The sequence below is a fragment of the Ctenopharyngodon idella genome, chromosome 5 (genome assembly GCF_019924925.1).
Source record: "Ctenopharyngodon idella isolate HZGC_01 chromosome 5, HZGC01, whole genome shotgun sequence".
NCBI classification, from domain to species: domain Eukaryota; kingdom Metazoa; phylum Chordata; class Actinopteri; order Cypriniformes; family Xenocyprididae; genus Ctenopharyngodon; species Ctenopharyngodon idella.
The window spans coordinates 28846077-28872958 of NC_067224.1; the positions used below are offsets into that span (position 1 = coordinate 28846077).

The 26882-nt window shown below is 41.2% G+C and overlaps 2 protein-coding genes across 8 annotated transcripts in view; one reads left to right on the forward strand and one right to left on the reverse strand.

The window, feature by feature from the left end:
• traf2a (Tnf receptor-associated factor 2a) overlaps positions 1–3057 on the reverse strand; it is a 24232-nt gene extending 21175 nt beyond the window's left edge. Inside the window, exons 1-3 of one of the 6 annotated variants that reach the window (XR_007930141.1) lie at positions 2559–3057; positions 477–717; positions 68–146 (exon numbers count right to left, since the gene is read on the reverse strand). Coding sequence is in view for 4 of the 6 variants with exons in the window: in XM_051892834.1 (XP_051748794.1) it covers positions 68–146; positions 477–717; positions 2559–2586 (348 nt within the window). In the remaining 2 variants the exon portion in view is untranslated. Of the gene's footprint in view, positions 1–67; positions 147–476; positions 1384–2558 lie in introns of those variants that run through there. The other 5 variants (XR_007930142.1, XM_051892834.1, XM_051892831.1 and 2 more) reach the window with 5 other exon arrangements.
• On the forward strand, positions 468–12349 carry trafd1 (TRAF-type zinc finger domain containing 1). 2 transcript variants are annotated; one of them, XM_051892836.1, is made up of 11 exons: positions 468–615; positions 2476–2513; positions 3097–3232; positions 4051–4104; positions 4176–4599; positions 5526–5884; positions 6352–6600; positions 10347–10476; positions 10600–10810; positions 10926–10989; positions 11446–12349. In XM_051892836.1, exons 2-11 carry the CDS (start codon positions 2479–2481, stop codon positions 11482–11484), a joined length of 1701 nt encoding a protein of 566 aa, XP_051748796.1. In that variant the 5' UTR covers positions 468–615; positions 2476–2478; the 3' UTR covers positions 11485–12349. The 2 variants fall into 2 exon arrangements, with proteins under 2 accessions (XP_051748796.1, XP_051748795.1); XM_051892835.1 differs by lacking the exon at positions 468–615 and adding an exon at positions 1722–2204.
• Positions 12350–26882: the final 14533 nt, after the last annotated feature.

A 26882-nucleotide genomic window follows, 5' to 3' on the forward strand; every position in this document is an offset into this window, starting at 1 on the left:
ACTAATAATATATTCCTATAATTTTCATATAACTTAATTCTTACTGTACAATAAAGCAAATACTTACACAGCCCTGTTTTAAAATTGATGTTGGTTCTTCAAATATGTCTTCTTTTATACAAGCACTGCATTTCTGTGGACCGGAGCTGCGATGGAAAAAAAAGAAAAAAAAAAAGGGTTTCATACACACAAGCTCAACGAAATCGCTGATAAATACAAAGGCACACCATAATAAGAGTTCATTTTAACAATAGCTGCAACAGTCTGGCTATTGTAGTTTACAGCTCGCCCAGCGAAACAAGAAGGCGAACACAACATGACCGCCTGCATTTATTTATGTTCCCCGATATGAAGCAATGTTTACTGTTTGTATACTCATAAAATATACCATAAAAATGGCACGGGAGGCCTGACAGGTCGTGTTCATCTTTTGTAGTGTCGTGTCATGTGGGCCATCTGGACTAAATGACGCTTACCTCACTGCTTTAGTAAAACAATATGAACAGAAACGATGTCCGCACTGCGCCTGAAACGGTCTCCTAAGGATTTTCAGACATATATTACACAGATGCTTGTCCTCCAGCTTGTTGGCGAGTATTTTCTTGGGGAAGCCAGGTTTGTTGCCTTCTAATGAAGATGGTGGTGAGGGTTCCTGTGCAGCCATTATTCCCGAGCGCGCATGTGACCAAAGAGACACGTATCTTTCTACACATTTCACTGAAAGGGGTTGTAAACACATGATTTTACATTATATCACATAAAAGGATTAACTTAATATGTGTAGTTAAATGCATATAAACACACACATTGTTTAATGTTTACATAGGCATGACAACCATTGCAAAATAAGGCCATCGTCTTAATAAAGTTTTATAGTTGCACGGTGCATTTACTGTTTTTGGGATCTCTAATTATTTTCAGAAAAATAAATATTGCTACGTTTTAAAATCACATATGTCCTACCATATTATGGTCCAGCGAACATTATAAAATCTCCTGCAGTGCTGTGAAACATAGTATCAAATACATTCAGCGTTCTTGCCTTGTGCATTTATAAGTATAATCATAATTTATTGTTATTTAAACTGTTCTTCAGAAATGTGAATAACAGTAGGCGTCGTGCTCTCTCCAACTGATCGTGATGGTGGCGGCCACTAGAGGGCGAATCGAATGCTGACAAAACTTGTGAAGCTAGAAACGTCAACGTACTTTAAAAAAAAGATAGAATAAAAGTTTTTGGTGTGTTATCATGTATGGGCAGTATTTTACATTTTCAGTTTAGTAAATGTTTTTTTTTCCTCTATTTTGTTCTACAATAACGTAGGATGCATAATCGGAAAAAAAAATGTAATTAGAAAACAATTAATTAGAAATTTAGAGATAATAAAGACAGATTAGATTAGTTGGTCTTTAAAATCTAAAACTGACTGCCTAAAGTCTGCCAAAAACTTATTAACGATGTATTCGTTCTGATTTAATAAAATCATCCACTGAAAGCAATAATACACGGTTTTATTAACACCACAGAACATGCATTGTAAGAAACGTGTAAGAAAATACACGTCTCTTCTGTTTTCAGCAGAAAAAAAATTGAACATTTAAAAAAAAAAACGTCAAACATAGATGTATCATAATTTTCAGTATAGCTACTTTTCTCCATTGTTTATGTATCGTTATTAGATTTTGACGTGTATTTTCGTCTTTTATTTTGAAAATATTAATAATATCTCCGTCACCATCTGTCAGTGTTGGTGTTTTCACGGATGCCGCCTCTTGATACTGTGTCACGAAACGAAAGCTGAACTGATAATCGCGTTAGTTAGCAAATATCTACCTCAGGCCAGTCGTAGTTTATTACTTGTTTCTGTATAGATTTACAGAGTCCAATGACTCGAGTCTCATGACACAGTACTATAGTGAGCGTTATAGGTGATCTGCAATGGACACTCTTCGAGATGGTGGCAGCCCAGACATTTAGATAGATAAAACTAGACAGACTTTAAAGCAGCTATTCAAAACACCCTTGTGCCTATTCAGATGTGTGGACAGAACACCCTGAACTGTCTTCATATCCTTGAATAATTCTTTTAATACATACTCGCTCTTGGACCGAGAAAAAGGACCAAAAGTACTAGCGAATAGTTTACTTCTATACCCAAACTGCAGCTTCAGGTGGTCGCGTACAAGCTTCAGCGAAATTTAAGGCAAGTAATGTTAGTATGTCTAATTCTTGCAGTTACTTTTCTGTTGGTAAAGATAGAGAAATATAACTCCGTTATACAAACTGTTCAATGTTTACACTGAACGAAGACATTCATTTAAATGTCGAAGTGTAGTGAAATACGATCTTAGTTTCGCTACGGTGTATTTTCTCCTTTTATCATGTATATTTTATCAAGGGTATTTTAAGCCAGAAACTCTATTTCATGGAGTAAGGTACGCGCTTAACGAGTTTTTTTCTGTTTCTTCACACAGACTATGGCCGAGGAAAATACCCAGTTCTGCAGTAATTGGTAAGGGAAAATAAATAAAATGAAACTGCCTCTTCATTTACTTACCCACATGCCTTTTTTCCGTACAGCACATAAGGGGAGGTTAGGCAGAATGACGGTCTCAGTCACCATTCACTTTCATTTCATCTTTTCCAATGCAAATGAATGTGAATGGTAACCATTGTCATTCTGTCTAACATCATCTTCTGTGTTGCATGGAAGAAAGACAGTCATACAAGGTTGGAAGTAAATGAAGACAGAGTTTTTAAATTTGGGTAAACCATCCCTTTGAATACTATTTTTTTTTTTTTGGTTTCGGTTTATTAGACAGCCGTCTTCTTTCACTTACTGTTCCCAGTCCCTCCCACCAACCCTTCTGACTGTACTACAGTTGTCTTCCCTTCCTGATTATTATGACTACTGAGGAATTCAGCTGACACACTTTCATCCAAAGCAACTTGTGTTATGCTTTTTACATGGACAGTTCCGCAGAAGTTAATTGTCTTAGTCAAGGACACAATGGCAATTGTGGTGTTTATATATCAATCTTTCGATCCTACAGTGTGCCAACCAACTAATTATAATATATGTTCTCTGTTTTTAGCAAGCATGACATTCCAGAAGCCAACTTTACAACACATGAGATTCACTGTCGGCGGAATATTGCTCTCTGCGAGGTGTGCCAGGAGCCTTTTCCTCATGCTGAGCTTGTGCAGCACAAAGAGATGGATCATGCAGAGGTACGATCCAGCCATGATGTGTAATTAATTGACTGTATATGTGATGATAATATCCCTATGGATCATAGAGTACTGTAGACATGAATAAAAAATATTTCTGAATTAAAAAAAGACTTTGAAGGGTAAGTACAGTCTGTTTGATGGGATCAGAGTTGAGTAACTCTCAAAAAAAATCCAGTCGACAAAAAAAAAAAAAAAAACATGGGTTGTAAAAAATTAGATAAGTTTAGATAAATTTTAGATTTTATTTTTTTCAGTTTACTCAGCCTCATCCCGATCCAAACCTGTATGGACTTTATTCATTCTGAAGAACACAAAATAAGGACATCTTGAAGAATGTTTGAACTGTTTTTTGTCCATACATTGAAAGTCAATGGAATCCAAACAGAAATGTACACTATTGACTTTCATTGTTTGTTTAAAAAAAAACACTAAAACATATTTTAAAAGATCTTTGGTTTTTGGAATGAACTATGAAATCAAACTTTGATTTTGATTTTGATATTGCAGTGTTTATTATAAATTACCTGTGCACATCAATATTTAAAAAAAAATCTTGTGCCCACTTAATCTTTAATCAAAAACATAACTTTAACCTCTCCCTCACAACGGCATCTCTTCTCTGAAGATGTGCACTGGTGCAACATTTCAGTTTCATGTAGTATTGAAAGGACTGTCCTCACAGCCTTGTTTTAAATAGCATAAAATTTAATATAGCCCATATTATGTATATTGCTGAATGAAACCTTCTCCTTCTCTCCAGACTGCTGAATATTTGAATATTTGAAGTTTTATTAAATCTAAAACTCTTTTTACAGGAACAATGCAAATGTGGATTAAAGATAGAGAAAAGGTTCATGGAGACCCACCAGGTACTGTTGTGCAATATAAACAGTTTTGGTTGATGAGTTCTGTAGATTTGACTTCATCTTGCTCCTCTCAGAGGTCAGAATGCAGTCATCGACTGGTCCCGTGTCAGTTCTGTGATCTGGAGTTGGCCTCCTATCAGGCTAAAGAGCATGAAGAGTACTGTGGCACCCGCACCGAGCCCTGCCCTGTCTGCAAGTGTAACGTTATGCTGAGAGAGCAACACATCCATCCAGCCCTGTGCGGAAGCCTGACTCCACCTCAGGAGAGGCACAGCAGTAGGGCAGTGTCCCAGTCTCCTGGAGCATGGTTTGAGGCACACTCCATCCATAACCTGTTGAGGGCCCAGGAGAGGAGCCACAATAATAACAACACGGGGGCTGCAGACCGCAGGGGGCCACCACGACCTTTGGAGGACAGACTGCATAACAGCCCAAGAGGAACAGTGAGGGGAGGGACCAGGAGAAACACAGAAACAAGGAACAGTGAATTTGCTTATTGTATGTATCACTCTGGCTGTTTTAGTCCTGTCTTTGTTTACAAAAAAATGTTTACAGTACAATAAACTAGTGATGCATAATATATCGGTACCATAACTATTATCTGCAGATAATAGATAATTTTTAATTGATCAAAACTGTTAATATTGGATATTTAATTGTGCATGCTCATTTCCTTTAATTTTACATCTATGCCAAATTTATACTGCAAAGGACCTTCTGAAGTGGCAATTAGGTGTCTTTACACAAACTGAGAAATGCTGCTCTGAGGTAGCATAAATGCTTTTACATAGCAATTTAACTGCATATACTGTTATAGTAGGGGCTGAGGTGGATCAGAGCAGGAATAATTTAGTCTTTAATGCTGCGTATTTACACAGAATTCTGAGGCCAGAGCAGAAGTAACTCAGCGGTGTAAAGATGCAATTAGATTACTTTTGTGGTTATCTAATGCTCATTTAAAGTTAATCTTTGAAAACACTAGTAATTTAATAACACTGAGTTATTAAATCTCAAAATGAATATGTTTTTTATACTGTACATTGTGTTGTTATGCTTACACTTGTAGCATTTAAAATGATAGGTTTCAATTTTTAGAATTTATTTTATAAGTAATTTAGACTAAATCCTGTAGCCCAAACAATAGAGCATGGTGCTAGCAATGGTAAGATCATGGGTTCGATTCTCAGGAAATGCATGAACTTAATAAAATTTAATTGTAATATGTAATGGTGTAGAATTTGTATATTGGCCATAACAAAAATAACTGGCTTATTGTATCAGTCAGTATTGCAAAATTGTAATATCAGTTCGCCCCTAAGAAACATAATGGGTTTTAAACGTTGTATAATACGATGGGAATTTTCATCGGGTATTAACAGGATGCTGAGGGAAAAACTAACCTTCCAGTCTGCTCATTTCCTCAGTGCTGGATCAGGAAACAGAGCAGGGGAACAACAACAGCCTGCTATGGTCTCTGGGACAACTGCCAGACTACGAGTCCTCCAGTCTGGACTACATGCTGGCCCTCAGCTTGCAGAGTGAAGGTGACTTGGAGGACCCCCGTCAGGAGGGCGTGTGGACTGATGTGTGGGACCGTCACTTGGGAAGAGCACCAGCCCATAGCAATCTCACTTCCCAGCTCTCCTCCAACACAAACAACAACTGCACTGCTGCACCCCCTAAAACCAATACGGCCCCAGGCCACAGCCCCTCTTCAAACATCATGCTGCCTTGCGAGTTCTGTGAAGAGCTCTTTCCAGAGGAAGACCTTATCTTACACCAGGTAAGTGATGAGGCTTCAATCATTCCATCACGTTACACTCCCTCGTGGCTTGATATTTAAGCCAGGCCTCTTGTCTTGATAGAGCTGGCAAGTGTGAAGTTGCATCAGCCACAGTGGTACTTGGAGCCTCTAGAGTCACCTATTTTGAGTGCCCTTTACATGTCTACGCTAACAGAGTACAACATAAGCCATGTTTTCCATGGCAGGCCATTGTAATGTCAGCACTGATGTTGAATCTCCCACTCAGTTCCTTCTCTTCAGGTCTCTATTGTTTCACAATGTGGTGTTTAGTTTCCATGGGAACCTCCTCGAATTTCAGCCCTCTAGTTTCTCCCACAGGCCGAACCCTGATCAGATTCTTCTCCTTTTTTTGAGGCTGTAGAGGAGGGCAGTGTTATTTGAGTTGCTTGTTTTAGATTTTTGCTTAGTGGCCAGCATAATGTAAATAATCTGTTTTTGTCTTCTAGACTGGCTGCAGCCCGGCCTCTGCTATTGCTTCCTTCAGTAAACAAGCTCCCTCTCTTCAATATGAAGACATCATCACTCAAGGGGCTGGTCATATCATTCCTCCCCGCACACCCAGTCCGCCCACCCTGCCCCTCTCTGTTTCTCCGCTCTCCTACAGTTCCTCCTCCAGCCCAGTTGAGGGCGACGTGCTCATTCCTTGTGAGTTTTGTGGCATTGCTTTGGAAGAGGATGTGCTCTTTCACCATCAGGTATGACAACCTGTGTGTGTGTGTGTGTGTGTGTGTGTGTGTGTGTGTGTGTGTGTGTGTGTGTTTTGTTGTTGTTGATGTTTTTTCCAGAACATAACAGCCCTTACAAATAAAATAGAGGCAAAGAAGCTGAACATACATACAAGGGGGGAATCTTTAAAGAAGACTTTTAAAAAATGGCATAATTGTAGAATATTTTTGTTACAAGAATACAGCTGTGATCCACACTTAAATCTTTTAGGCACTTTATTTCATATTTTATCACATTATTCACAGGGGAATAAAACACAGACGTTTCAGCTCACAGGCCAGGTGCTCTAATCCCTCCACCCACTATTTAAACAATTAATTAATTATCAATCTCATCAAAATTGAAGAATGTTACAAATCTCTCACTTGATTGTGTTTTAAATTGTGTTATCCTCACACAATACGATCCTAGTAAATGCATTCACTAACAATTTACATGCAACACAAGACACAGTACTCATGAAGTTCAAAATACAAAGCACAATCCCACACCAAGCAAGATAACACAGGATCCCACAATCAAGAAAAATCCTTAATTAGCCAATTAGATCAAAAATCCTTGCACATCAATTCAGTAAATACACAGTAGTGAAAAACCTAATGACTGAAGTGATCAGAAATACATCGTCATTAATCAACTTTTTTTTCACACTTATATTCATTATATTCAATTTATTTTGTGACACGTCTTGTAAAAGTCATGTGATGCAATTTTCTCTACATCATATAGAAAAACAGGAAAAAACGAATCCCTTATTCATACCATTAGGAGCCAGTGATTTCAATTTATAGATCCAAAATGCTTCTCGTTTCAATAATTCTTTATTTATATCACCACCTCTGCATGGTAGTGACAATGTAATAACGATGTATTTCTGACTTCAGTCATTAGGTTTTTCACTACTGTGTAGTTACTGAATCGATGTGTAAGGTTTTTTTGGTCTAATTGGCTAATTAATGATTTTTCTTGATTGTGTGATCCCCTGTTATCTTGCTTAATGTGGGATTGTGCTTTTGTATTTTGAACTTCATGAGTCTTGTGTGCTGTGTTGCATGTAAATTGTTAGTGGATGCATTTACTAGGATCGTATTGTGTGAGGATAATTGTTGTTTAATACAATCAAGTGAGTGATTTGTAACATTCTTCAATTTTGATGAGATTGATAATTAATTAATTGTTTAAATAGTGGATGGAGGGATTAGAGCATTCAACACACTTAGGAAGGCCTGTGAGCTGAAACGTCTGTGTTTTATTCCCCTGAATAATGTGATAAAATATGAAATAAAGTGCCTAAAAGATTTTTGAGTGCGGATCACAGCTGTATTCTTGGAATAATTAAATAGATTTACACACCAAAACAAAATACAAGATATGAGATGAGAGAGTGCGGTGTAAACGAATCTGGAGAACATTTTTGTTACACATAGGCTACGTTCACACTGCAGGTAAATGTGGCCCAAATCTGATTTTTTTTGCCTACATGTGACTACATATGTTTTATGAACAGTACAAACTACATGGAATTTAATCTTTTCAATTCCGATTTGTGCCACTTCCATATAGCCTCGTTCAGACTGTCAGTCCAAATCCGATTATTTGTGTATCCAATTGGAATCTGATCTAAAATTATTAATGTCCAAACTGTGTATCGCAACTGTTCAGATCTGATTTGTGTGTCCATGGTGCTTTTTCGTTTTCCGGAATATCTGCATTAGTTTCTATGGCAATGACGTTGCGTTGGTAGGTATACGCCAAACAACAACAACAACAACCGCAACATGGAGGATTCTGCAATACAGATGTTGTCATCATGAGAGTGTGTTGGCGCTGGACTACTTCGTTATGATAAGGCAATGGCAGAAACATAGAAGGCTGGTATGAGCAGCTTTATTCCTTGCTGTCTTCTCTGCCAGATTCGAAATATGTCTCAGTTATAGCGTATTGCTAATTTCTGCTCGTCCAGCACTTTGCAACAACACAGCCTTGTTTCTGCAGCAACTTTCAGCATGTTTCCTATAACAACATCTGACATTTACATTTTACGTTGCGTGAGAAAGTCACATAAACCACGCAAAATCCGATCATAGCTGTCAAGACTGAAATGGATTTCCAGAAATGCGATTTGAATAGGATTACAAACCACATATGAATGTAGCTCGAAATGGATTTGTAAAAATCGCATTTCATGTGATTTTTTTTTTTTTTTTTTTTTTTTGGCCGTTCAGACTAAATCTGATCGGATTTCAATAGGATATGCACAAAAATCAGATTTGGACTGACAGTCTGAACGAGGCTTATGTGGTACTAAATCCGATACAGGTCGGATGTTTTGTAATGCGACCGCAGTGTGAACAATCATCATTCGAGATCAACATTCATCACGATTCTGCGCTCATAGGAGTCTATTCAAAGATTTTACATACCCAACGTTATCAAGACAGTTGCGAAAGGTAGTCAGTAGAAGGGCAGTGATGTGTCAGACAGAGACAGCTCTATAATACAAGCAAAACATGAGGGCTTATATCATAAAAGTTTCAAAACTCTGCTTTCTTTTGTCACATCATTCTTTATTTTTCATATTGCCTGCACAAGTGCGCATAATTTCGCTGGCTTCCACAGCAGATCACACTATAAATAAACGCGTAATTGCTTACTTTAATGCCCTCCGTGTTCCCACAGAATTGGGTTAATTCTTCACTGTTGCCGCGGGTTGTTTTGCAACTCCGTGGGTTGAAGCGACCGCGATATGTAACTCCCGGAGCATGATTTTTACCAGGATACCCTGCGGAACGCGATTGGGCTAGTTTTGGACTAGTTTTGAGAAGCAACTGAGTGGATTTTGTGGTTAAAAACCTGGCAACCCCGGTTGTATTGTTTTTTTGCGCATGCAGGTCAGTTCAGAATCATGATCTGTTCACACTGGAAATCTGATATTGGCCACATTTAAAACGGCAATGTGAACAGTTATACAAAAAAATCAGATCTGAGCAAAAATCAGAATTGAGCATGAAGTCTCGCAATGTGAACGTAGCCATATAGTTTAACGAATTGTAAAAATTGCACTAAATCATATTAGAATGACACGTAAATTGGAGGGTTTTTTTTTAAGGAATCTGCAATTTTGTATTTAATATTTTGCCAAAATAACAATTTTATTGACCACATATTCAATTCTGGGATGCACTTTAGAAGAAAAAAAAACATTTTTTTTCTTTTGTCATCACAAAATTGATTAGAAAATTTGGATAAAGTACTCCGGTTATTCTATGTCTGGAAAAACATATTTACATTGTTTACATTTTTACATATTTACATTTACATTGTTTTGAGAGCAGTTTCATAAATGTTATGATAGATGCCTACAAACAAAGGAATACAATGTCATTTTATTTAATTAAATTTTTACTGTCCTATTTTAATGGTGACTCTTCTCATATTGCATAGCACAGTTCTAATTGCACAGCTCATGTAAAACAAAAACCCTTTAGATGTGTAAGCATTTTATAGAAATGTGTACATTTACCTTACAAATTTAAATTTAAATACATTTGTATACACACAATTTCACTTGTGATTATATCCAGTTAGTTTTGCATCATTTGTGATTCACTTTTGCTAGTATGTTTAAGAGTTTTTGTGAAAGTAGAGCAGAAATGGAGCCCACCATTTAATTGAGGCTTTTGTTAATACTGCTCAATTTTGTTATACTGTACAGGACAAGTGTGACTTCCGCCCCCAGACAGCTTACTCCGTGGATGGAGTGTCTCCACAAAAACCAGACCAGACCACCAAAGAGGCCCAGGAGAGGAGATCTCCCGAGAAGCAGAGGAGGGTGAGACATCAAGGTGAGCCACCAAAATAGATTAACACAATCTCAACTTTGTAATCCACTTATTTTTTTTTTTTAATTATAAAATATATATGTGGTTAAAATCGGTATGTATTCATCCCTTTATATCTTACTGCAGCTGACCCAGGTGAGGCGCTCCTGCAGCAGACGGCTCAGGGGTGGCAGAGAGGCACCTCAGGTTTGGACCAATGGCCACCCTCAGCCTACAGTTACACTAAGAACACAAATGTTGAGCAGCAGGTGAAGAGCAGGAACCAAAGGCGCAAAGCTGTAGAAGCAAACACGTATCTCAACGACAGCCTCAAGCCCCATTCTACAACCACTTCGGGGTATGCTTAGATATTTTACAGAAATAATTGCCATGTATGTACACAAGTGATGATAAGAAAAATTTTTTGGAAAAGTTTCATTTAAACTAAAATGTTTGTATTTTTCCCATGACAGACCTCCACTCAGAGTAAGACTGGAAGGTCGAACGAGTGAGAAAAACACAGAGACGACACCAAAGGTACGTATGTAAATTGTTACAGGAATGTGAATGAATTTTTGAAAAGACCTTCATGCAGGACATATTCATAGATGCAAACTCCTCACCTTTCAGTGAGAATTCACTTTTTTGAGATCAAATTAGTTGGGGGGGGTCTGTGAGGACAGTCTTTGGACAGGGTCACGATGAATGAAATCATGAGAATCACAACTTCTCAAAACTCCTCCTGGCTTTGCATGTGCAACGCTCCTGGAAAGAGTGAATGCATGTCTGATAAGAGCCATCTCACTAAGTCTGCCTGCATGCCTTAAAGGGTTAGTTCACCCAAAAATGAAAATTCTGGTATGGTATGTCTCGCATCTTTGTCACCTTTTTCACCCCTGATGAGTTTGCATCCCTGCATATTAGATGATGTTATCAGATATGTGATTCTACAAATACTATTTGACCTGTTATAAATTACATTTTTATCTTCAGGTGCCTAAAAAGCATAATGTTGAAAAAGAGGAGGAATAGAAAAAGAGGAGGAAATAAACCAATTTTAGTCTCTGTGACTCAAAGCAGTGACCTGTTATTACTGTTTGTAGGCTATTATGTTTGCGTCTGTAAAATATTTACATGTCCAGGTGAATTTATCAAATCTTTGGCTTGTAAATGTATTTCTTTGAATTCACTTTTTTTTTTTTAATTCTTCATTGTATTTTTTTCTATGGTGTTTGAATGTGATTTTAAATGTTTGTTTTTGTTATATTTTTTTTGTTTCAAAGACATTAGAGAAATGTTTTGTATTTTATTTAAAACTACACACAAGTTATAATATAGAAACTCGCATAACACTTTACTGTAATGTTGTATATAAAGATGTATACATTAGGTATACCTTAGGTAATGCAAATGTGAACAGTGGACAATACAGCATTTATTAATCTTGGTTAATATTAATTTCTACATATATTTTAACATTAACATTTGTGTATGTTTATACTGTTAGTTCATAATGCATTGTGAACTAATCATTCACTAATGACCAATGTAATATTTAGAATTAACATAACAATGATTAATAAATGCTGTAAAATAATTATACCGAATGCATTAACTACTTTATTAGTTAATGTTCTTCAGCATACAATACAGCATACCATATTGTAAAGTGTTAGAAAAATTACAAATTCTAATTTTAGAATGTACATTTAAAAACATCTCCTATAGTGCAACAAAAACAACAACAAATCATAAACTTCAAATTTGTGGATATTTGAGAGCTATTATTGTAAGACTGTCTGTATGGTGGCATAATTGGTTTTGATGTTATTATGATTGTTTATCTTCCTTTGGTCATGTAACCCATCTTTTCAATAAAAAGATCTGCTGAAGGTGGGTTGGTTGTCCCATTGGTTATTTATTTATTTTTCTTCTGATTCTTGGGCATTTCAACTACATAAGATACATTACACATATGAGAACTGTGTTAGAAGCAGTGTTGAGTAAGTTACTCTAAAAAAGTAATTAATTACTAGCTACTAATTACATCTTCAACAGTGTAACTAGTTTAATGTACTAATTGCTCTCTCTAAAAAGTATTGCATTACTGATTAATAATTGCTTTCTAAATCCCATATCAACCACGACCAGTTGAACAAGGGTTGACATGAAACTGCTCTTTTAATTCTTTCAAATAAACAATATAAAAATTCATAAATTATTCTTAAACTGACCAAAGTATTTAAAGGGAGAAGGTTAGATTAAAAACATACATTTTAACATTAGATGTTAATTTTTTATGTTAAACCCACTATTGTTTTTTTTTTTTGTTTTTTTATAGAATTGTTCTATAGTCTATTCAGTATTTAATGCAATTAAATTACAGAAAAATTAAGAGTAACACCTTACTTTACTTTTTCAAGGGAAAAGTAATTAAATTACAGTATTTAATTAGTAATGCATTACACCCAACACTATACACCCATAATTAATTATAACTAACATTTCTTTTTCTCGCAGGAATAACATTTACATTCTTTAGAAACCTAAATGTCCTCAACACTTTGGCCAAAGTCAGTGTGTGTCTGAATCATGTCAGAATATAACAAAAGGGGAAATGAAACTAGACAGGTGTCTAAATGTATAAAGTCATGACTTTGAGTAACAAAGAAGTAATCAAAAATCTAGATTTGCTTTTACCTAGTAAAAGAAGGGTTTGCTGAATTATACATATGAAGAACCAATCACACTGTAGAAAAATTATGTAATGAACTATGTCATCTTTGCCATGCTCCTAATTTATAAAAAACTGTTGTATTCTTTTTGCTGGTGAGATTTTCTCTTAAATTGGTCTGAGATCCTCCAGGCCATGATTAAAGCATTTTGAAGGCATTGTCTGGAGTCTTGTCTGATTACTGCTGCGCAGCAGGTTAGTGGAACACTAAAGATTTAGCCAGTAGATGCACTAGAGGATCAATTCTAACTCAAAACAAGTTGTCGCCAGTAGACGCGCTAGAGTTTGTAAGTGTCGATTAGGAGACGCTACACTTACTTAACTTAAGTCAGGTGCATAGGGGAATTTCTATCACACTACTGTTTACTCTTCGTAGTTAATTTAATGAGGTCAAATTAATAATTAAAGTGGCAATTAACGACCAGCAAGTCAGGATCTCAGTTTAAAAGATGATTCTTCTTACAGTCCCTCTGACTTTAGGAGCCATACAGGCCAGAAAATGAGCGCCCCTGCAAGCATCTTCCAATGACAATCAAGTTTTTTCAAAAAGGTCTCCCTTCCATGTCACGGCCTGGATCGAGCCCACTTAGCTTTGGCCATGGGACGCTACAGCCGCACTGCTTTGTGCTGCCTTGATAAAGTGGGTCCAACGGAGAAGCAGCACATTCTGAGTAGCTCAAAATATCCCTCAGAATAAGCTACCACTTGTATTGCAATACAGTATAGTCACACTATAGCAACTCTCTCCCACATATTCTGCTATTCAAACTGTGCTTATTTATGCCGTTGGGGTAAGCAGCAGTGGGTGGTAATAGACAAGAAATGTACGCTTTTATACCATCTTGCTGATAACTATGGTGGCCGAGAGAACTCAACGTGCTGCAAATAAAGAAAACACATACAAATAGAAAAAACACCAACAAATAAAGAAAACATCTTCATCAGTTTGAAAACACATGCGCTGCAAAAGTTCACAACACGTGCAAATACAAAAACGTGCTGCAAAAGTTCACAACACATGCAAATACAGAAACTGCCTGATTTCTGCCATTGGTATAAGCAGAAGTGCGTACTAATAGACAAAAAAAATGTGTGTTTTTACACCATCTTGCTGATAACATTTCTTTGGTCATTTAAGCAATCCTACAGCTACTGTAGTGAATATATCCTTATCCATATGAGCCAGGGAATGAGCACCCCTGCTGGCCTCACTAAAGCATCTTCCAATAACAATCAAATTTCTTCAAAAAAAAGTCTCCCATCCATGTCATGGCCTGAGCCCGCTTAGCTTCAGAAGAAAGACAGGCTTTGGCCATGGAGGTCCACAGCCTGACTGTTTATGCCACCACATTAAAATGGGTCCAGTAGAGTGGCAGCGCATCTTGAGTGGCTTAAAATGTCCCTCCGAATGAGCTACTACCGCATTGAAGTACTGTATAGTCACACTATAGCAATGCTCTCCCACATATTCTGCTATTCTAACTGCCTGATTTCCACCATTGGTGTAAGCAGCAATGCGTGCTAATAGACAAGAAATGTGAGCTTTTATACCTTCTTGCTGATAACATTTCTTTGGTCATTTATGCAATCCTACAGCTACTGTAGTGAATAGACCCTTAACCATACAAGCCTGGGAATGAGCACCCCCTGCTGGCCTCACTAAAGCAGCTTCCAATAAAAATCCAAATTCTTCAAAAAAGGGTTCCCATCCATGTCACGATCTGGCTCAAGCCTGCTTAGCTTCAGAAGTGAGCCAGGCTTGGCCATTGAAGGCTACAGCCACACTGCTTTTGGCTGCCATATTAAAAGGGGTCCAGTAGAGGGGCAGCACATCCTGAGTGGCTGAAGATATCCCCCAGAATGAGCTACCACCTGCATTAAAGTGGCAATTAACGACCACAGCAAGACAGGACCTCAGATTAAAGGTGGTTCTCCTTACATTCTAGAGTCTCTATTGCTGAAATCTCACTTTAGAAGACATACAAGACTGGGAGTAAACACCCCCTGCTGGCCTCAAATTTCTTCAAAAAAGGTATTTTATCCATGTCACAACCTGGCTTGAGCCTGCTTAGCTTCAGGAGTGAGCCAAGCTTTGGCCATGGAAGGCTACAGCCACACTGCTTTTGGCTGCCACCTTAAAAGTGGTCCAGTACAGGGGCAGCTCATCCTGAGTGGCCTAAAATATCCTTCAGAATGAGCTACCACCTGAATTAACCCTTAAATGCATAGGCCTACCTCAGGTCTTTATCGCCCCGCGACGTCATCCACTACTCTCCTGCTCATTCTTTTTTTTTTTAAGTCAGACCTCCACCCTCTTAGTATTCCTTAATCTATTTATTATCAACAATATAACAAGGAAAAAACTAAAAAAAAAATGTAAAATAATATCTGTTTTCTAATTAATTTATTGTAAAAAGTGTATAGGGTCGATAGCGATCCGAGGTATGTAAGAGTATAACTATATTTTTCTGTGCAAAAAGAAAAAGCTCAGCAGCGCTTTGTGCAACACTCGTCTCAATAAATGTAATTCACCTTTATTCCTCAAGGTGGCAATGTTTGACAAACGATGATGTGAGGCGTCAATCAACTTTACCTCCGACATAAAACAAATTGTCATGGCTCAGCGATTTACAGCTGAGCAAGTCTGCAATCAAATATTATACTCGTTTGATGATGGATCTGACGACAAAGCTGTCAGGGAACAAATTATTGTCGATTTTGACGATGAAGAAAACAATAGTTTCAGTATCGTATCAGATAACATGGATCCTGAATATGAGCCAGACACTACCGGGGAAATTAGCTCTGAAGACAACAGCGATGATGATTCATTTATGAGATTTGATGACCATGACACACGTCAGGTAAGAAAAATCAATGACAAATTTGCTCCATTTAGATCACTCTGGAATGCCTTCAATGAAAATTGCAAGAAAAACTACAACATTGGTCCGTCTGTGACAATTGACGAGCAGCTCATCCCATTCAGAGGACGTTGCAGCTTCCGGCAGTGCCCAAAAAATCTGACAAATACGGCATGAAACTGTTTCTGATGTGTGATGTTGCTACGGCATACACTTTCAATGCTCTACCATACACTGGCCGCGAAGGCGATCCGCAGTGCACAGGATTGGCTGAGAGTGTAGTAAAGAAAGTGGTAGAGAGAAATCTGAACTTTGGAGTAAATGTCACAACTGATAACTGGTTTACAAATGCAAAACTTGTTGCTGATTTGCTTTGCAAACATGTTGCTTTGTTGGGAACAATATACAAAAACAAACCAGAAGTTCCACCTGCATTTCATGCCTGTAAGAAGAGATCAGTGGGATTGAGCCTGTTTGGTTTTTGCCAAAAACAAGCTATGGTGTCCTATGTGCCAAAAAGGAACAAGGTGGTTGTACTATTATCCAATAATCATGACAGAAAAGAAGTTGATGAGGTGTTTGGGAAGCCTGTGATGATCCTAGATTATAACAAGATGAAGGGTGCTGTGGACCGCGTGGACCAACTGTGCCACACCTACAGTGTACAGAGGAGAACAGTACGTGTTGGCCCTTGGCATTTCTACAATTGCCTCAACCTTGTGGTTTTGTGAAACAGAACCCCACCGAGGAGGAACAACAAACAGGTGCCAGAAACCACAGAAGGTGCCACATATGTCCATCATCACTCGCAATCTCGTAAAGAGAACCAAGACCTACTGTCTTTGAAATCTCACGACAGAACAGAGGCGAGAGCCACTGAACGCCGACCGCCCATGAGATCTCGTAACCAAACTAAACCGGCCGTCGTTGAAATCTCATGACAGAACAGACCCGACAGCCACTGAACGCCGACTGCCCATGAGATCTCGTAAATGAAGTAAACCGGCTGTCAGTGAAATCTCGTGACGTAACAAAACCGGCGGCCATTGCAATCTCGTAAAGAGAACCAAGGACCAAGACCTACCATCTTTGAGATCTCATGACAGAACAGACCCTAAAGTAACTGAATACTGACCACCCACAAGCTTTCATAACTCGTTTAAACTGGCCTGCAAAAAAAAATCCTGTGGAGGAATAAAACCAGCTGTTTTTGAAGTCTTATGACAGAACAGAACTGACGACCACTGAATGCCAACTGCCTGTGAGATCTCATAACTGAATTAAACCGGCCGTCAGTAAAATCTTGTGAAGGAATGAAACCGGCCGCCATTGCAATCTCGTAAATAAAACCAAGGACCAAGACCAGCCGTCTTGGAAATCTCATGACAGAACAGAGCCGACAGCCACTGAATGCCAACGGCCCATGAGATCTCTTAACCGAATTAATCCGCCCGGCAGTGAAATCTCGTCAAGGAACAAAACCGGCCACCATTGCAATCTCGTAAAGAAAACCAAGGACCAAAACCGGCCGTCTTTGAAATCCCGTGACCGAACAGAGCCGACAGCCCGTAAGATCTCGTAACCGAATTAAACGGCCGTCAGTGAAATCTCGTGAAGGAACAAAACCGGCCACCATTGCAATCTCGTAAATAGAACTAAGGACCAAGACCGGCCGTCTTTGAAATCCCATGACAGAACAGAGCCGACAGCCCATAAGATCTCGCAACCGAACTAAACCGGCCGTCAGTGAAATCTCGTGAAGGAACAAAACCGGCCACCTTTGCAATCTCGTAAAAAGAACAAAGGACCAAGACCGGCCATCTTTGAAATCTCATGACAGAACAGAGCCGACAGCCTGTAAGATCTCGTAACCGAACTAAACCGGCCGCCTTTGCAATCTCGTAAAGAGAACCAAGGACCAAGACCTACCGTGTTTGAAATCTCATGACAGAACAGACCCGACAGTCACTGAACGCCAACTGCCCATGAGATCTCGTAACTGAATTAAACCGGCTGTCAGTGAAATCTCGTGAAGGAATGAAACCGGCCGCCTTTGCAATCTCGTAAAGAGAAACAAGGACCAAAACCATCCATCTTTGAAATCTCATGACAGAACAGAGTCGACAGCCACTGAATGCCGACCGCCCATGAGTTTTTGTAACCGAATTAAACCAGTCAGCAGTGAAATCTCGTGAAGGAACAAAACCGGCCACCTTTGCAATCTCGTAAAAAGAACAAAGGACCAAGACCGGCCGTCTTTGAAATCTCATGACAGAACAGAGCCGACGGCCTGTAAGATCTCGTAACCGAACTAAACCGGCCGTCAGTGAAATCTCGTGAAGGAACAAAACCGGCTGCCTTTGCAATCTCGTAAAGAGAACCAAGGACCAAGACCTACCGTGTTTGAAATCTCATGACAGAACAGACCCGACAGTCACTGAACGCCGACCGCCCATGAGATCTCGTAACCGAATTAAACCGGCTGTCAGTGAAATCTCGTGAAGGAACGAAACCGGCCGCCTTTGCAATCCCATGACAGTACAGAGCCGACAGCCACTGAATGCCAACCGCCCGTGAGTTTTTGTAACCGAATTAAACCAGTCAGCAGTGAAATCTTGTGAAAAAACACAATCAGCCACCTTTGCAATCTTGTAAAGAAAACCAAGGACCAAGACATACCGCCTTTGAGATCTTGTGACAGAACAGACCCGACAGCCACTGAATACTGGTCGCCTATGAGATCTCGTAACCAGTTTAAACTGGCCTGCAGAAAAATCTCGTGAAGGAGCAAAACCGGCCGCCTTTGCAAACTTGTACAAAGAATCAAGGACCAAGACCGGCTGTCTTTGAAATCTCATGACAGAACAGAGCCGACAGCCGCCGAACGCCCGTGAGATCTCGTAACCGAACTAAACTGGCCGTCAATGAAATCTCGTGAAGGAACAAAACCAGCTGCCTTTGCAATCTCGTAAAGAGAACCAAGGACCAAGACCTACCGTCTTTGAGATCTCATGACAGAACAGACCCAACAACCACTGAACGGCGACCGCCCATGAGATCTTGTAAACAAACTAAACCGGCTGTCAGTGAAATCTCATGAAGTAACAAAACCGGCTGCCATTGCAATCTTGTAAATAAAACCATGGACCAAGACCGGCGGTCTTTGAAATCTCATGATAGAACAGAGCCGACCGCCCGTGAGATCTCATAACCGAACAAAACAGGCTGTAAGTTAAATCTTGTGAAGGAACAAAACCGTCCACCATTGCAATCTCGTAAAGAGAACCAAAGACTAAGACCTACCGTCTTTGAAATCTTATGAGAGAACAGACCCGACAGCCACTGAACGCAGACCGCCCATGAGATCTCGTGAACAAATTAAACTGGCCGCCATTGCAATCTCATAAATGAGATCCAAGGACCAAGACCTACCACCTTTGAAATCTCATGACAGAACAGACCCGACAGCCACTGAACACAGACTGCCCATGAGATCTTGTGAACAAATTAAACGGGCCATCGTTGCAATCTCGTAAATAAATCCAAGGACCAAGACCAGCCATCCTGGAAATCTCTTGATAGAACATAGCTGAACGCCTGTGAGATCTCGTAACCGAACTAAACCGGCCATCAGTTAAATCTCGTGAAGGAACAAAACCGACCGCCATTGCGATCTCGTAAATAGAACCAAAGACCAAGACCGGCCATCTTTGAAATCTCATGACAGAACAGACCCGACAGCCACTGAACACAGACCGCCCATGAGATCTCGTGAGCAAATTAAACCGGCCGCCATTGCAATCTCATAAAGAGATCCAAGAACCAAGACCTACCGTGTTTGAAATCTCATGACAGAACAGACCCGACAGTCACTGAACACCGATTGTCCATGAGATCTCGTAACCGAACTGAACCAGCTGTCAGTGAAATCTCGTGAAGAAGCAAAACCGGCTGACTTTGCAATCTCGTAAAGAGAACCAAGGACCAAGACCTACCATCCTTGAAATCTCATGACAGAACAGAGCCGACAGCCACTGAATGCCGACCGCCCATGAGATCTCGTAACCGAATTAAACCAGCTGGCAGTGAAATCTCGTGAAGAAACAAGACCGGCTGCCTTTGCAATCTCGTAAAAAGAACCAAGGACTAAGACCTACCGTCTTTGAAATCTCATGACAGAACAGACCCGACAGCCACTGAATGCAGACCGCCCATGAGATCTCGTGAACAAATTAAACCGGCCGCCATTGCAATTTCGTAAATAAATCCAAGGACCAAGACCGGCCGTCTTTGAAGTCTCATGATAGAACAGAGCCGAACGCCTGTGAGATCTCGTAACCGAACTAAACCAGCCGTCAGTTGAATCTCGTGAAGGAACAAGACCGGCCGCCTTTGCGATATTGTACAGAGAACCAAGGACCAAGACCGGCTGTTTTTGAAGTCTAATGACAGAACAGAGCCGAACGCCTGTGAGTTCTCGTAACCGAACTAAACTGGCCCTCAGTTAAATCTTGTGAAGGAACAAAACCGACTGCCATTGCAATCTCGTAAATAGAACCAAAGACCAAGACTGGCCATCTTTGAAATGTTGTGACAGAACAGAGCCGACAGCCATTGAACGCCGACCGCCCGCGAGATCTCGTAACCGAACAAAACCGGTCATAAGTAAAATCTTGTGAAGGAACAAAACCGGCCATGGCAATCATAAAGAGATCCAAGGACCAAGACCTACCGTCTTTGAAATCTCATGACAGAACAGACCCGACAGTCACTGAATGCCGATCGCCCATGAGATCTCCTAACCGAACTGAACCGGCTGTCAGTGAAATCTCGTGAGGGAGCAAAACCGGCTGCCTTTGCAATCTTGTAAAGAAAACCAAGGACCAAGACCTACCGTCTTTGAAATCTCATGACAGAACAGACCTGACAGCCACTGAAGGCAGACTGCCCATGAGATCTCGTGAACAAATTAAACCAGCCGCCATTGCAATCTCGTAAATAAATCCAAGGACCAAGACCGGCCGTCTTTGAAGTCTCATGATAGAACAAAGCCGAACGCCTGTGAGATCTCGTAACCGAACTAAAACGGCCATCAATTAAATCTTGTGAAGTAACAAAACCGGCCGCCATTGCAATCTTGTAAAGAGAACCAAGGATTAAGATCTACCTTCTTTGAAATCTCATGACAGAACAGAGCTGACTGCCCATGAGATCTCGTAACCGAACTAAACCGGCCGTCCTTGAAATCTCATGACAGAACAGAGCCGACAGCCACAGAACGCAGACCGCCCATAAGATCTCGTAACCAAACTAAAGCGAATGTCAGTGAAATCTCGTGAAGGAACAAAACCGGCCACCTTTGCAATCTCGTAAAGAGAACCAAGACCTGCCGACTTTGAAATCTAATGACAGAACAGAGCCGAGAGCCACTGAACGCCGACCACCCATGAGATCTCGTAACCGAACTAAACCGGCTGTCGTTGACATCTCATGACAGTACCGAGCTGACTGCCACTGAACGGCGACCGCCCATGAGATCTCGTAATCGAAGTAAACCGGCCGTCTGTGAAATCTCGTGAAGGAACAAAACCGACCGCCATTGCAATCTCGTAAATAGAACCAAGGACCAAGACCGGCCTTCTTTGAAATGTTGTGACAGAACAGAGCCAACAGCCACTGAACGCCAACCACCCGTGAGATCTCGTAACTGAACTAAACCAGCCGTAAGTTAAATCTTGTGAAGGAACAAAACCGGCCGCCATTGCAATCTCCTAAAGAGAACCAAGGACTAAGACCTACCGTCTTTGAAATCTCATGACAGAACAGACCCGACAGCCACTGAACGTAGACCGCTCATGAGCTCTCGTGAACAAATTAAACCGGCTGCCATTGCAATTTTGTAAATAAATCCAAGGACCAAGACCGGCCGTCTTGAAATCTCATGATAGAACAGAGCCGAACGCCTGTGAGATCTCGTAACCGAACTAAACCGGCCATCAGTTAAATCTCGTGAAGGAACAAAACCGACCGCCATTGCGATCTCATAAATAGGACCAAGACCTACCGTCTTTGAAATCTCATGACAGAACAGACCCGACTGTCACTGAACGCCGATCGACCATGAGATCTCGTATTCGAACTGAACCGGCTGTCAGTGAAATCTTATGAAGGAACAAAACCGGCTGCTATTGCAATCTCGTAAAGAGAACTAAGACTGTCAGTCTTTGAAAACTCATGACAGAACAGAGCCGACAGTCCGTAAGATCTCGTAACCGAATTAAACCGGCCGTCAGTGAAATCTCGTGAAGGAACAAAACCTGCCACCTTTGCAATCTCTTAAAGAGAACCAAGACCTGCCGACTTTGAAATCTAATGACAGAACAGAGCCGAGAGCCACTGAACGCCGACCGCCCATGAGATCTCGTAACTGAACTAAACCAGCTGTCGTTGACATCTCATGACAGTACCGAGCTGACTGCCACTGAACGGCGACCGCCCATGAGATCTCGTAATCGAAGTAAACCGGCCATCTGTGAAATCTCGTGAAGGAACAAAACCGGCCTCCTTTGCAATCTCGTAAAGAGAACCAAGGACCAAGACTGTCCGTCTTTGAAATCTCATGACATAACAGAGCCGACAGTCCGTAAGATCTCAAAACCGAACTAAACCAGCCGTCAGTGAAATCTCGTGAAGGAACAAAACCGGCTGCCTTTGCAATCTCGTGAAGAGAACCATGACCAGCCGTCCTTGAAATCTAATGACAGAACAGACCCGACAGCCACTGAACGCCGACCGCCCATGAGGTCTCTTAAACGAACTAAACCGGCTGACAGTGAAATCTTGTGAAGTAACAAAACCGCCCGCCATTGCAATCTCTTAAATGAAACCAAGGACCAAGACCGGCCGTCTTGGAAATCTCATGACAGAACAGAGCTGACAGCCACTGAATGCCGACTGCCCATGAGATCTCGTAACCGAATTAAACGGGCCTTCAGTTAAATCTCGTGAAGGAACAAAACCGACTGCCATTGCAATCTCGTAAATAGAACCAAGGACCAAGACCGGCCGTCTTTGAAATTTCATGACAGAACAGAGCCGACAGAACAGAGCCGACAGCCCGTGAGATCTCGCAACCGAACTAAACCGGCCGTCAGGGAAATCTTGTGAAGGAACAAAACTGGCTGCCTTTCCAATCTTATAAAGAGGACCAAGGACCAAGACCTACCGTCTTTGAAATCTCATGGCAGAACAGACCCGACAGCCAATGAATGCCGACCGCCCGTGAGATCTTGTTACCGAACTAAACCGGCCGCCATTACAATCTCGTAAATAAATCCAAGAACCAAGACCGGCCGTCTTTGAAGTCTGATGACAGAACAGAGCCGAACGCCTGTGAGATCTCGTAACCGAACTAAACTGGCCGTCAGTTAAATCTTGTGAAGGAACAAAACCGACAGCCATTGCAATCTCGTAAATAGAACCAAGACCAAGACCGGCCTTCTTTGAAATGTCGTGACAGAAAAGAGCCGACAGCCACTGAACGCCGATCGCCCGTGAGATCTAGTAACCGAACTAAACCGGCCGTAAGTTAAATGTCGTGCAGGAACAAAACCGGCCACCATTGCAATCTCGTAAAGAGAACCAAGGACTAAGACCTACCGTCTTTGAAATCTCATGACAGAACAGACCCGACAGCCACTGAACACAGACCGCCCATGAGATCTCGTGAACAAATTAAACCGGCCGCCATTGCAATCTCGTAAATAAATCCAAGGTCCAAGAACGGCCGTCTTTAAAAAGTCGTGACAGAACAGAGCCGACAGCCATTGAACGCCAACCGCCCGTGAGATCTCATAACCGAACTAAACCGGCTGTCGTTGACATCTCATGACAGTACAGAGCTGACTGCCACTGAGCGGCGACCGCCCATGAGATCTCGTAAACGAACTAAACCGGCTGTCAGTGAAATCTTGTGAAGTAACAAAACCGCCCGCCATTGCAATCTCGTAAATGAAACCAAGGACCAAGACCGGCCGTCTTGGAAATCTCATGACAGAACAGAGCCGACAGCCACTGAATGCCGACTGCCCATGAGATCTCGTAACCGAATTAAACGGGCCGTCAGTTAAATCTCGTGAAGGAACAAAACTGACTGCCTTTGCAATCTCGTAAAGAGAACCAAGATCGGCCGTCCTTGAAATCTCATGACAGAACAGACCCGACAGCCACTGAAAGCCGACTGTGCGTAAGGTCTCGTAACCGAACTAAACCGACTGTCAGTGAAATCTCGTGAAGGAACAAAAACCGGCCGCCTTTGCGATCTTGTAGAGAGATCCAAGGACCAAGACCTACCGTCTTTAAAATCTCATGACAGAACAGACCCGACAGTCACTGAACGCAGATTGCCCGTGAGATCTCGTAACCGAACTGAACCGGCTGTCAGCGAAATCTCGTGAAGGAGCAAAACCGGCTGCCTTTGCAATCTTGTAAAAAGAACCAAGGACCATGACCTACCGTCCTTGAACTCTCATGACAGAACAGAGCCGACAGCCACTAAATGCCGACCGCCCATGAGATTTTGTAACCGAATTAAACCAGCTGGCAGTGAAATCTCGTGAAGGAACAAAACTGGCCTCCTTTGCAATCTCGTAAAGAGAACCAAGGACCAAGACTGTCCGTCTTTGAGATCTCATGACATAACAGAGCTGACAGCCACTGATGAGATCTCATAACCGATTTAAACTGGCTGGCAGTGAAATCTCGTGAAGGAAAAAAAACTGCTACCTTTGTAATCTTGTAAAGAGAACCAATGCTGACAGTCTTTGAAATCAAATGATAGAACAGAGCTCATAGCCACTGAATGCCAACTGCCCATGAGATCTCGTAACCGAACTAAACTGGCCGTCAATTAAATCTCGTGAAGGAACAAAACCGACCGCCATTGCAATTTCGTAAAACGAACAAAGACTGGCCATCTTTGAAATCTAATGACAGAACAGAGCCGACAGCCTGTAAGATCTCGTAACCGAACTAAACCGGCCATCTGTGAAATCTCGTGAAGGAACAAAACCGGCCGTCTTTGCAATCTTCTAAAGAGAACCAAGGACCAAGACCTACCGTCCTTGAAATCTCATGACAGAACAGAGCCGACAGCCAATAAACATTGACCGCCCGTGAGATCTCATAACCGATTTATACTGGCTGGCAGTGAAATCTCATGAAGGAATAAAAACTGCCACCTTTGTAATCTTGTAAAGACAACCAATGCTGACAGTCTTTGAAATCAAATTATAGAACAGAGCTCATAGCCACTGAATGCCAACCGCCCGTGAGATCTCGTAACCGAACTAAACCGGCCGTCAATTAAATCTCGTGAAGGAACAAAACCGACCGCCATTGCAATTTCGTAAAACGAACAAAGACTGGCCATCTTTGAAATCTAATGACAGAACAGAGCCGACAGCCTGTAAGATCTCGTAACCGAACTAAACCGGCCATCTGTCTTTGCAATCTTCTAAAGAGAACCAAGGACCAAGACCTACCGTCCTTGAAATCTCATGACAGAACAGAGCCGACAGCCAATAAACATTGACCGCCCGTGAGATCTCGTAACCGATTTATACTGGCTGGCAGTGAAATCTCACGAAGGAACAAAACCATCCACCTTTGCAATCTCGTAAAGAGAACCAAGACCGGCTGTCTTTGAAATCTCATGACAGAACAGAACCGACAGCCCATAAGATCTTGTAACCGAACTAAACTGGCCTTCAGTGAAATCTCTTGAAGGAACAAAATTGCAATCTCGTAAATAGAACTAAGACCGGCCTTCTCTGAAATCTCATGACAGAACTGACCCGACAGCCACTGAATTCCGACCACCCATGAGATCTCGTAACCGAACTAAACCGGCCGTCAGTGAAATCTCATGAAAGAAAAAATCCGGCCGCCTTTGCAATCTTGTAAAGAGAACCAAGACTGGTAGTCTTTGAAATATCGTGACAGAACAGAGCCAACAGCCCGTGAGATCTCGTAACCGAACTAAACCGGCCGTCAGGGAAATCTCGTGAAGGAACAAAACCGGCCACCATTCCAATCTTGTAAAGAGAACCAAGGACTAAGACCTACCGTCTTTGAAATCTCATGACAGAACAGACCCGACAGCCGCTGAAATCCGACTGCCCGTAAGGTCTCGTAACCGAACTAAACCGGCTGTCAGTGAAATCTTGTGAAGGAACGAAACCGGCCGCCTTTGCATTCTCATAAAAATAACCAAGGACCAAGTCCTACCACCTTTGAGATCTCATGATAGAACAGACCCGACAGCCAATGAATGCCAACTGCCTATGAGAGCTCATAACTGAATTAAACCAGCTGCTAGTGAAATCTTGTGAAAGAACAAAACCGGCCGCCTTTGCGATCGTGTAGAGAGGACCAAGGTCCAATAACGACTGTTTTCGAAGTGTAATGACAGAACAGATTTCATAATCAAAGTAAACAGTGAAATCTCGTAAAGAGAAACAAGACCGGCCATCTTCAAAATTCTATTACAGAACAGAACCGATAGCCACTGAATGTCGAACACCTGTGAGATCTCGTAACCGAAGTAATCCAGCCGCCAGTTAAATATCGTGAAAGAACAAAACCGTCCGCCATTGCAATCTCATAAATAGAACCAAGGACCAAGATCGGCCGTCTTTGAAATGTCATGACATAACAGAGCCGACAGCCACTGAATGTCGACCGCCCTTGAGATCTCGTAACCAAACTAAACCGGCCGTAAGTTAAATCTTGTGAAGGAACAAAACCGGCCGCCATTGCAATCTCATAAAGAG